At 36.5% G+C, this 13,165-nt stretch overlaps 1 protein-coding gene across 7 annotated transcripts in view; it reads right to left on the reverse strand.

Moving 5' to 3' along the window:
- LOC123560636 (HMG box transcription factor BBX-like) overlaps positions 1–10,298 on the reverse strand; it is a 34,443-nt gene extending 24,145 nt beyond the window's left edge. The window contains exons 1-4 of one of the 7 annotated variants that reach the window (XM_053553360.1): positions 10,200–10,298; positions 9,228–9,394; positions 5,683–5,864; positions 1,392–1,602 (exon numbers count right to left, since the gene is read on the reverse strand). In XM_053553360.1, coding sequence (XP_053409335.1) covers positions 1,392–1,602; positions 5,683–5,693 — 222 coding nt within the window. In that variant the 5' untranslated portion in view covers positions 5,694–5,864; positions 9,228–9,394; positions 10,200–10,298. Of the gene's footprint in view, positions 1–1,391; positions 1,603–5,682; positions 5,865–9,227; positions 9,395–9,930; positions 10,056–10,199 lie in introns of those variants that run through there. The other 6 variants (XM_053553359.1, XM_053553358.1, XM_053553362.1 and 3 more) reach the window with 6 other exon arrangements.
- Positions 10,299–13,165: the final 2,867 nt, after the last annotated feature.

Consider the following 13,165-nt stretch of genomic DNA (forward strand, 5'->3'; position numbering starts at 1 on the left):
GATAGTGAAAGGGTAAACTTTTGACCTTTTGCAGTGACCTTCACCTTGAACTGACATGGCTGACTCATGAATTCTGCACAACGCCTTGATGAGGTGATCATTTGACCCAAGTTTGATGAAAATCCTTCAAGGGGTTTAGGAGATACAGAGCTCAAACCTTTGACCTTGAGTTGTGACCTTGACCTTGAGTTGACATGGCTGACTCATGAGTTCTTGATGAGGCGATCATTTGACCCAAGTTTGATGAAAATCCTTCAAGGGGTTTAGGAGATACAGAGTGGACACAAAATGGAAGGCTCAAACCTTTGACCCTAAGTTGTGACCTTGACCTTGAGCCGGCATGGCTGACTCATAAGTTCTGCACATTGTTTTGATGAGGTGATCATTTGACCCAAGTATTATAGAATTCCTTCAAGGGGTTTAGGAGATTAGAGCGGACACCAAATGGAAGGCTAAAACTTTTGACCTTGAGTTGTGACCTTGACCTTAAGACGGCATGGCTGACTCATGAGTTCTGCACATCGCCTTGATGAGGTGATCATTTGACCCAAGTTTCATATGAATCTTTCAAGGGCATTAGGAGATACAGAGCAGACACAAAATGGAAGGCTCAAACCTTTGACCCTCAGTTGTGACCTTGATCTTGAGCCAGCATGGCTGACTCATAAGTTCTGCACATCGCCTTGATGAGGTGATCATTTGACCTAAGTCTGATGAAAATCCTTCAAGGGGTTTAGGAGATATAGAGCAGACACAAAATGGAAGGATCAAACCTTTCACCCTAAGGTGTGACCTTGACCCGGCGTGGCTGACTCATGGGTTCTGCGCATCGTCTTGATGAGATCATTTGACCAAAGCTTTATCAAATTTCTTCCAGGGGTTTAGGGGATATAGAGCGGACACAAAATGGAAGGCACAAACCTTTGACCTCGAGCTGTGACCTTGACCCGACAAGGCTGACTCATAAGTTCTGCACATCGTCTTAATGAGGAGATCATTTGACCAAAGTTTCATGAAAATCCTTCAAGGGGTTTAAGAGATATGGAGCGGACATGAAAGTGTTACGGACAGACGGACAGAAGGATGGAGACCATTCCTATAACCGCCCACCACTTGTGGCGGTGGATTAAAAAAGGGGCATAATTTTGTAAAAATCAAAATGGAGTTTATGGAACCTGTGCTATGTCAGTGAAAAGGAGTGTGAAGTTTCAATCCATTCCTACAAGCAGTTACTACAAGCTTATATACAAAACCTTCAACAAACCAGGACACAGACAAATTGGCTAACTAGTGCAACAGCTCTTAGTACCTTTTCCTCAAACAGTAAAGCTAAACACCTCATTGTGGCAAAATCATTGTTCATTTTGGCAATTTAGAACTAATACACTAACCTGTTTTGCCAAATCTGTATACACTACTTTTTCTTCTTCCTTCAGATTGGCCCATAAATCACCAAGGATACGAGTGACACTACGATTATCTAAATCTGGGTTTTTCTCTCGCACTATACTGCGGTGACGTTTACAGAAGATAAGAAAAGCATTCATTGGACGCCGTACATCACGTTTGTCTCCTCCATCACCACTGCCGTCCATTGCTGACCTTGAAAAATACATAAACAGAGATGTCAAAGTTCCCTGTGTTCTCCAACTACAGATCTTTAAACCATTTTAATCGTTGCTGTGTCCATGACGTACTGACCAAAGATAATTATATTCGTATGAACTTTGACAGCTGTATGTTCAGGCATTCTCAATTCCAAATTAGAATCTAGATCACTGTGACCATCCTCACCTCCAAAAACAGGAGGAGCCATCTTTTGACCATATGCAATCATCTTATCAGGTTTGACCTCAGTAAGCTAAAGGGTTTTCAAGATATTGACCTGTGGCATTAACCTAATGACCTTTAAAATAATAAGGCCATCTCCTAAAACTGTGAAATGACTTTTGACCCTTTATCACAACCTGTCACATACTGACCACATGCAATCTTCTTTGTTTGACCACCGAATTTCAAGCACTCTCCAGTTCTAATTGATCAGACATTGCTTTCTTTGTTATCAAATGCAACTGTGACCTTGACCCACTGACCAAAAAACAAAAAATGTCATCAACTGAAAGCAGGAAATCATTCCATCAAGTTTGATGGCCGCAGGTTCAAACTTTTTCCATTTACTGACTGGATACTTTTTTAGTCTCCAGACCACTGTAACCTTAAGGTTTCAAGTACAAACTCCAAACCAGCTTTGTATCTACATTATTGTACTTTCCTCATGCAATCATTCTGTAAAGCCCAATATTTGTCTTAATGTCATTGTAACACTGATCTCTGACCTACCAACAAAAACAAGAGTTCACCTACTGACTACTGGTAATCATCCTATGAAGTTTGAAAACCAAAGATAAACCGTTCTCTAAGTAAAACAGATCAGACATCATTTTCAGTCTCAATATAACTGTTACCTTGACCTTTTAACTACTGACCAAAAAAGAATTTGTAACAGAGTTACAAACGTACCTCCCCAAGGGAAATTTCCACAAAACATATTGCATGCCGATACTACAATGTATATATTCTAAGTAATAGGGCAACATACTAACAATGTACATAAGTCATAACTATATATTATATAATTCATGAAGACATTATTAAGTTTGAAAATGTCTGGAAAATCTATAGATGGTGAATGCTTTCAACTGCTAATATCAGTCAGGGGTTTTTCCTTCTATAATAAGGGCCGTTAACAGGCCCTTTTCCCTCAGAAAATTTCTTTTAGATCATGCAGTTATTCCCAAAAAATTTTTATTCCCCTTTGCCCAAATACCGAGCTATTTTTCCCCCAAATCACAGACTTGGGCCCCTTCCCATCCTGGTAAAGAAAAGCCCTGTCTGTATTTAAAAAACTTAATGTAATTTTATTTTTAAATTTGTAAGGAGAAACAAATAAAATTTAATGAGATATTTTATCATATTAAAGGGAGGTAATCAATAAACAAATGAAATGCATGACACTTATATGGTACTAAAATAACTTGTTTTAAATAACACACCAGAAAATGTTAATTCTACTGCTGATGCAGTGCTGCACTGCATATCAACTTAATGTGTGGCAACCACAGTAATGATGCATTTACCTATATATACCATTAACTTATAACTTGTGCCTGGATTTGCATTCTGCAAGTCTACAATTGTTAACAGCTTTTTATATCTATCAATACCAATTACCTTACTTAAAACATATATAGAATAGTGGGAAAACTGATATAAAAACATCCCATATTGTACTTTTTCATATAAATAGGAGGTAATTTCATGTACCAAAAACAAAAGAAAAGAAAGTTAAAAGTGGGTGCCTGTAGGCTTGACCTTTGCACATGACACAATGTCTTGTAATGGTGAATATTTATGCTAAGTTAACTGAATATACACCAATGCATAAAAAAGTTACGACCAGACAAAAAAATCTTGAAATCGGAGCTAGGGTTCTGGGTCTTGCTCATGACAAACCAACTCATTAGATGAGCATTTGTGTAAAATAATTTTTTAATCTCTTGATGAATGGCTGATTTATTAACTGGTCTACGTGTGCCATTGACCTTAGAGCTAGGGGTCTGGTTCTTGCGCATGACACTTTTGTGCCAAGAAATTTCAAATTCCTGTGATGAATGGCAGAGTTATGAACCAGACACGAAACAGACCCTGTTAACCTTTGACCTTTAAGTGTGACCTTGACCTTGGAGCTAGGGATCTGGGTCTTGCTCATATGTTGTCTCATTATACAAGATACAAGATACAAGAAGCTTTATTTTAAGTCGGGTAGTATAAACAAAGAAACATTAGCTAGACAGCTATTTTCCGACAAAAACAAAGTCATGCAACAACAAAACGAGAAAAAACATAAAAACCTGTAAAAGAAATATTAAGCACATAAAAACAATTAAGTTAAAGAGCACATTTAAAGAGAGATCGTGCAGATAAAACACATATCACAAAAAATATTTAAGTTAAAGAGCACATTTAAAAAGAGATCATGCAGGTAAATCACATATCATAAAAACTATGTTAGGAGAAGCTATATGAAACAAGAGCTGTCCGTAAGACAGCCAAGCTCGACTATTCGAAATATTGTCACAGAAGCAGGAAATTATTACCCAAAATGTTAAATATCAAAAGAGTTTTAAGGTCGAAAAGGGTCATAATTTGACCAAAATACATATCAGAGTTATGGGACTTGATGTTATCAACTAGTTTTATAACCCCGAAGAAACATCTTAAGTTTCAATTCAATATCTGCATTAGTTTTGGGGATAGTAACTTGCATGTTAAACTTTAACCAGAATTTTCTAAGTCCAAAAGGGGGCATAATTTGCTCAAAATACATGTTAAGAGTTATGGAACTTGACCCAGTGAGGTTGGTAATTGACCTTGAAAAAGAATAAATAAGTTTCAAAGCTATATGCCTTTTGGTAATAGCTGTATGTACTTGCACGCAAAACTTTAACCAGGATTTTCTAAGTCCAAAAGGGGGCATAATTTGCCCAAAATACATGTCAGAGTTATGGGACTTGGTGCTATCAACTAGTTTTATAACCCCGAAGACACATGTGAAGTTTCAATTTAATATCTGTAGTAGTTTTGGAGATAGTTACTTGCATGTAAAACTTTAACCAGAATTTTCTAAGTCCAAAAGGGGGCATTATTTGGCCAAAATACATTTTAGAGTTATGGGGCTTGACCCAGTGAGGTAGGTAATTGATCTAGAAAAAGAAAAAATAAGTTTCAAATCTATATGCCTTTTAGTAATAGCTGTATGTACTTGCACGCAAAACTTTAACCAGAATTTTCTAAGTCCAAAAGGGGGCATAATTTGGCCAAAATGAAGGTCAGAGTTATGGGACTTGGTGCTATCAACTAGTTTTATAATCCCGAAGACACATGTGAAGTTTCAATTCAATATCTGCATTAGTTTTGGAGATAGTAACTTGCATGTAAAACTTTAACCAAAATTTTCTAAGTCCAAAAGGGGGCATAATTTGCTCAAAATACACGTCAGAGTTATGGGACTTGACCCAGAGAGGTAGGTAATTGACCTAGAAAAAGAATAAATAAGTTTCAAAGCTATATGCCTTTAAATGATAGCTGTATGTACTTGCATGCAAAAACTTAACCAAGGTGTGACGCCGACGCCAGGGTGAGTAGAATAGCTAGACTATTCTTCGAATAGTCGAGCTAAAAAATCACAAAATGATAGCATATTAAGACTAGGTTTCAGCAAAGATAGTGTACAAAGGCATATAATGGCAGCACAAAAGTTATATAAAACAACACAAAATAACTGATAGTTTAAGGCATCTAAGGCAAAGTAAGTAAACACTACATAGTATGGCTAAAAACTAAAACACAAATACAAAATGAAGCAAAATTGAAAGCCAACTAAAAGCAAGCTGGGTAATACAACAGAATCACAAGCAAGCATTCAGAAATGATACAAAGAACAAGCAAATTAAAGACAAACTACATACATAGGGAGCTTTTACAGGATGGTCCAGTCCAGGTGCGGATCAAATAAAACAAAATTAAAAGACAACTAAAACAAGCCGGGTATTACAAAAGAATAAACACAAGCAGGCATTTAGAAATGATACAAAAAACAAGTAAACTAAACAAACTACATACATAGGGAGCATTTACAGGATGGTCCAGCCCAGGTGCGGATCAGTCTCCTGAACTCTTTGAAGTTATCCACCTGTCTGATTTCATTTGGGAGGCTGTTCCACACCTGCACTGCCTCATACCTGAACGACTTCTTACCATAGGTAGTGGATTTTACAGTTGGTACTAGTAAAGTATTTACATACCTGAAAGAATAAGAATCATTTTTAAAGCTAACAAGATCATAAAGATAGGAAGGAGAAATTTTGTACAAACATTTGAAGGTTTCTATAGCCAAAGCTCGTATCCTGCTAAGATGTAAGGTTGGCATATCAGCCTTATGTAAGAGGTCATTATATGAGGATATAAAATCATTGAAGGTTATTTTCAATGCTCGGTGTTGAAGTTTTTCTAATTTTTCAATATTAGCTTTATTGCAAAAGTGCCAAACAAGAGGACAATAGTTAAAATTGGATCTAATGATAGATTTGTATATAAGTATTTTGTTTTCAGTATTAAGAAATTTGCTCATGCGTAAAAGTACATTCAGCTGCATTGCTGCTTTCCTGCACATCTTGGCAATTTGGTCATTAAAGTTTAGCATAAAATCAATGTCAACACCCAGCAACTTAACATTATCATCACAAGTAATATTTACATCTCCAGCTTGAAAGGTAGGAGAGACATCATGTGTATATTTTCCAACAGAAATTGCTTGAAATTTATCAGGGTTTGCTTGCACCTGGCTAAAGTTGAACCATTCTATAAGATTTAAACTTTCTTCTTCTAAAACAGATTTTAAAACATTTATATCTTTATGATTAAAAGAAATGGTATTGTCATCAGCATATTTATACAGTTTAGATTTTTCCACAAAATAAAAAATATCATTAATAGAAATATTGAAAATCATTGGTCCCAAAACTGACCCCTGTGGAACACCTTTAGAGAGTTCAAGCCGTGTGCTAGATGCCTCTCCTATTTTGACCATTTGTTTTCTATTTGACAAGTAGTTATGTACAAGTTTGGAGGCTCTGTCAGTCAGCCCATATGCCCGTAGCTTGAGGACAATAAGATCATGAGGGATACAGTCAAAAGCTTTTGACAGATCCATAAGTATTGCGGCCACGTAGTCTCCCCTGTCCAGTGCAATCTTCCAGTCCTCAACCACACGCAAGAGGGCTGTCTGACAGCTATAGCCTGGCCTGAAAGCAGAAAGTAAATCATTAAAAAGTTTGTTAAAGTGTGTGTTAAGCTGATCATTTAAAACTTTTTCATAAATTTTAGACATTGTAGGGAGGATGCTTACAGGTCTGTAATTTTTTGCAACAAAAGGATCATCTTTTTTGAAAATTGGTGTGACCTGTGCTAGTTTGAGATTTGATGGAAAAGATGAAGTGTCAATCACTAATCACTAAAAACAAATCTAAGTCTACAAAAAAATCCTTATCAGGTATAGGTATGTAAAAATACACCTTAAAATTGGAGGTACCATCCATGTTGTACCACAGAAAAGTGGTCTCGGTTTTTCCCTACGGCCAATAATAAAAAAGTTTCAAAATAAGCTATTTATAGTAACATAAAAGGGAAGTAATTAAAAAAAAATAAAATTATTGTAAGTACGAAAAAGAGATCTGCCAAATAAAAACAAGACCACTGCAATGCAGAGCAATATACACAAAGCAAAGTCATATATGACCTTTGACCCTTAAGTGTGACCTTGACATTGAAGCGAGTCATCCAGAACATGCGCTCTGCACATCGTTACAATGTGGTGAACATTTCTGCCAAGTTTCTTTGAAATCCTTCCAGCAGTTCAAGAGTTACAGAGCGGACACGAAACAAACTGATATGACTTTTGACCCCTAAGTGTGACCTTGACCTTGAAGCAAGTCATCCGGAACATGCGCTCTGCACGTCGTCTTGGTGTGGTGAACATTTGTGTCAAGTTTCTTTGAAATCCTTCAAGGGGTTCAAGAGTTACAGAGCGGACACGAAACAAACTGATATGACCTTTGACTCCTAAGTGTGACCTTGACCTTGAAGTGAGACATCCAAAACATGCGGTCTGCACATCGTCTCGGTGTGGTGAACATTTGTGTAAAGTTTCCTTGAAATCCTTCAAGGGGTTCAAGAGTTACAGAGCGGACACGAAATTGCTAACGGACAGACGGACGGACAGACGGACACCAGCGTCATAACATAATACGTCCCTTCGGGCGTATAAAAATCATTTAGGATCCCGCAGACATCTCTTTGATTTGAGATTATTTTGTTTTCTTCTTTTAAAATAATTTCTGATGATTTACTTGTTGACTTATTTGACAAAAATGGTTTGATAGTACTCCCATTATGGGGAACATTTGTGTAATCCCTTCATGGAAGTGTGATGGACGTCAGACAGAAAGACACATATCATGTGCAAATTAACAAGAGCGCCGCTAAGCGGGGCAATATACGCCCGAAGGGTTACATCAGAGGATGGGAGCAAAATTTAAAGAACTTGAATGTTGAAGCCCAAAGGACAGGAACAACAAAAAGAAGAAATTCCAAAAAAAAAAAAAAAATTGTCCAAGTCCAAGAAAAAATTCTTACTAGGTAAAGTTATGTCAAAATACATCTAAAAATCAGATGTACCATCCATGTTGTACCACAGAAAAGTAGTCTCAGTTTTTCCCTACTGCCAATAATAAAAAAGTTTCAAAATAAGCTATTTAAAGGCTATTTATAGTAACAAAAAAGGAAAGTAATTCCAAAAAAAAATTATTGTAAGAAAACAAAAAGGTATTTTGCCAAATAAAAACAAGAGCACTGCAATGCAGAGCAATATACACAAAGCAAAGTCATATATGACCTTTGACCCCTAAGTGTGACCTTGACCTTGAAGCGAGTGAACCGAAACATGTGCTCTGCACGTCGCCTCAGTGTGGTGAACATTTGTGCCAAGTTTCTTTGAAATCCTTCAAGCAGTTCAAGAGTTACAGAGCGGACACAGCAAAGTCATATATGACCTTTCACTCCTAAGTGTGACCTTGAGGCTAGTCATCTGAAACAAGCGCTCTGCACATCGTCTCAGTGTGATGAACATTTGTGCCAAGTTTCTTTGAAATCCTTTAAGCAGTTAAAGAGTTACAGAGCGGACACGAAACACACTCATATGACCTTTGACCCCTAAGTGTGACCTTGACCTTGAAATGAGACATCCAAAACATGCGCTCTTCAGGTCGTCTTGGTGTTGTGAACATTTGTGTCAAGTTTCTTTGAAATCCTTCAAGGGGTTAAAGAGTTACAGAGCTGACACGAAACTGCTAACGGACGGATGGACGGACAGACGGACACCGGGACCGTAACATAATACGTCCCTTCGGGCGTATAATAAAAGATATTATTTTAAGTCTCAAGGTCAATGTGACATGGACATTTGACCAACTGTCAAAATGGAGACCCAAAAATGCATCAGAGGCCACCAATTCATTAATCATACTATGTTTCAAAAAAAATCCAGGGGAGATCCCTCTGGCACCCCTAAAAAGAGGGGATAACCCCCTCCTGGAACTAAAAATTTATACCTAAAATTGCACAAGAAGTTTCCAGGGGGAGACCCTACACCCCGCTAGCATGAGGGGTGCCCCCTCCCATACCTACCCCCACTTGGCGTTACAGCTTACGCACCTTGCTGAAGATGTGCCTTCGTTCTAAACTGGTGTCCCCCAATCAAATATTTCTGGATCCGGACCTGAAACAGACAGCATGCGTATTGTCACTTTAATCCATAAAGTGATTAACTATTTCTTAAAACATTAATATTTCAAATCAGTTTATAACAAGGCAACAATGTTTAATCTTCCTTTAAAAGGGATTAAACAGACTCCTTAAATCCTTTAGATTTCTAGACAACCTTGAAAAAAGACTTTTATATTTCAAAAGTATATTTTATAATTAGCAATGGCAATGCATGAGAAAATGTGTTGGTTCTATTTATAAACCTAATTTTTATGCATTTTAATTGGGGGATCAGAAAGTAAAAATCAGAGGTAACTGAGATATACTATAAATAATACAAGTTTTAACGCTTTGTCTGAAAACCAGTATGTATTGCTAAGAAGCCACTCTGAAAAACACATGAGTACCTTCATATTTTGACAACCTTCCAAAACATGTGTCATCTCAAATCATAGATCACATGCCGACTCGAAATCTTCAATGAAAGTAACCGTGATTCTGTATTAAACTAATTCAGTATGATACAATAATCATTTACCTAACACTTACCACCAAGATCGTTAAGAATCAATCTTGTTAAACAAGACGTTTTGAGTTTCTTCGGCGAGTTTGTTCTTTCCCAAATCTCTCCGGCGCTGCGCGGTTGGTTCCTTGTTCCATTACTACTGTGCATGTATTGCATGAATATCTGCCTAAAAAGCCGGGTACCACGAAGCAAGTCAAATGGACCCTTGAAAAACAATTAGGTCAAGGCCGTTATGTGTTTATTTAAATGCATTTCTTAATTTTTTATGCACTGCATTAAAGTTATTCATTACCTTAATCTTTTGTAATCGTTGTCCTGTACTATCAGTTGCAGTATTTCGGAATTTCCATTCAACAACAAGGTACCTGTTTATACCACTTTTCCGACTATCAACAAACATGATGCGCACGCATCTTCTGTCCACATGTGCGCCTGCTGGAAGGATAGTTCTTTTCATGTATACACATTAGAGAGTTTGAGATTTCAACCTTCGCCTTCCCCTTCAACGTCTCTTGCGAAGTTAACGTATGAAGTTGAAGTTCGATTAAAATTCCTTGAGATTTCAAACTTTAGAATGAACCTTACTTCTTTTAATCCGCCCATTCAATTTATCTGTAATTATGATCGTTTTTCTCGTGCATTTTGATATCAATTGTCCGAAAGTGCAGGACTTTTACAAGATGTTTTAGAAATGAAAATTAAATAAAAATATTTCAATTAACATAATCATTGCATGGATATTAGTGCGATTACAAAAAAAAAAACAAAAAAAAAACAACAACAAAAAACACAAAACATTTTATATAAAACGATGTCAGTATACAATGCATGATTGTAAATCATACATGAGCGGAAATAAAAATGATAATCATATCAACGTATTCTATTCCTGATGGTGTTCTTGAAAGACATTTCAGTAAATATGTTTTAAACAAAAACATGAGACATCAACTACAACAAATGCATTTCTCGATATACTTTGAAGTTAAATATATGATATAAAGCAAACACAAAAGGCTGGTGACTAGTATTTCATAGTTTTTCTTAAATTTGTTTTTTTTTTACTTTGAATTGGTACTTTGTACATCGAATTCCTTAAAAGACGCGTTTTACTTGTAGACTGTTCATGTTGAAAATCTAACCTTTTAACAGATATGTTGATAACATGAGCCAATATACACAATTTATGAATACTTTTTACAAGCGATTTGAAAAAAAATGTAAAATATTCTCGTGATACGATACGTTTGGCATCATGACACTCAGTTTGACTCTGTATAATGCCAAACTCTCAGACAGCACGGTATAATCGTGCCAAGTCACCATGTGTCTAGCGAAACAGTCAAGAAGTGTTAGGTAGAAACGAAAATTGTCGCACAAAATAACATGTGGGCATATACACGTATTTGTTTAAATAGACTATTTCATAAGTAAAGCATGTGCAGATCAAAGAATTGTGGCTAGAGGGACACCAACTTTAAGAGGGGGGTCACCCATTCAGGGGGACGGGGGTGGGAGGTGGTAGCCACACCGAGTTTCAAGACCGATTTTCTTTGTAAAATGTTAGAATCAAAGGAGGATTGACCCAAATGCCCCTCTGCCATGTTCTGGGTCCGTGCATGTAAAGAATGGAGCTATCCCATACGACTAACAGGAAACCTCTCGCATCATGATATCATAGATCTAAAATTGTCTAATACTTCAAAAAAAAATGCCGTCTTACTAGGACCATTTTATGTTTATAATTAAAACGCAAGTGTTCGGCAGAAACGGATTGATTCTATTTGGAAGTTAAAATAAAATGTTCCACCAAATAATAATCGCGCGTTATAATTCATTTTTCAAGTTAAATTACTGTCATGCCATGTGCCTCCATCCAGATTTCAGTCTTTGATGCCGTGTATGGGGACAGAAAGATGTACAAAGACTGACGTTTTGACTTTCGTGATATCACATCTTCGGACGTTCAAAACTTCACTTCTTACGACAAAAAGGCCCATCTGGTATAATCAATACCGCCTGAGGACACAAATATGCCGTAGAAGTTAAAGTTTGAACAAAATCTCAAAGTTTCTCAAAATCAGTTGATAACTTCATACTCTCAGGTTCAATACAATGTATTTAGTTAAAATCATTAGCCAAACAAAATTTCAATATTCTTATACTTGTTGATAGTGTATCGCATCAAATTTAGTTCAGTTATACATATGGATAATCGAATAACTTAATAAGCAGAAATCCTGAAACTAAGCTTTTTATTTCACATAGTAATAAAACGAAGTCTTAGGCTTACTTGAAATTACATGGAAAACTTTACTAGCAACGTCTGATATAAATAAAATACACCCATATTGGTGACGTTTTACCCTAAATATATATGAGAGACGTTTAAGGGGAAGGCGAAGGTTGAAATCTCAAACTCTCTATTATCTCATACTGCGCGTTCTTCAAATGCTTATATCGTTATTGATTTTTGTTCTGGTAGTCAAAAATATAAAGTCAGATGCCTTTTAATTGTAAAATTCATAATTTTATAATGTTTTTAGGAAAGATGTATTTATTAACACATATGCTTAAGATAACTCTATCTTGTTTCGGCAACCAGGAGTTTAAAGATGTATTTGCATGTAAATGTGTTCGCCTTTACAAGGCTGATGCCCATATGGCCGGGCCAAGTATTTGAATAAATCTTGAACCTTGAAATCTTGCAACCAGTTGAAATCTAACATGTGTTAAAGGCGTTCAATCATTTGAGCAACATTTTATGATTTTTTTCATTTTTAGACCTATTCTGTTAGAAATTTATTTAAGATATTTTTTGCTGTCTTTGATACACGAACGCAAATTAAAAAAAAAACACCATTAAGTATTCTTTAACTTTTTAAAGGATAAGATAAAGATACCAGGACGACCTATTGCATATTTAAGTGTCATGCGTCTCAAACGGGGAGTCTAGCTATTCAAAGAAGTATACAATTATTTTTATAGCTCTTTGAGCTATTATAGAGTCAGAGTGAAATGAAATCAGTGAATATTAGTGTAGTTCAAATGTAACAAGGTGGCAATGTTTACAGTTGGACACTACGCTTCCCTCTTTGAGTGTGCCTGATGGAAGAGGGGGAGGACTATGTGACAAGCAGTTTTAAATCCCACCAGGACTGAACAGTTTTGATTTCTGTCTCCTGGCCTGTTTCGTCGGGCCCCTAAGGGTGTTTCTTTTGATGCTTTGTCTTCTGCAAAGACACTGAGTACATACAT

Source organism: Mercenaria mercenaria, chromosome 10 (genome assembly GCF_021730395.1).
Source record: "Mercenaria mercenaria strain notata chromosome 10, MADL_Memer_1, whole genome shotgun sequence".
Taxonomy (NCBI): Eukaryota; Metazoa; Mollusca; class Bivalvia; order Venerida; family Veneridae; genus Mercenaria; species Mercenaria mercenaria.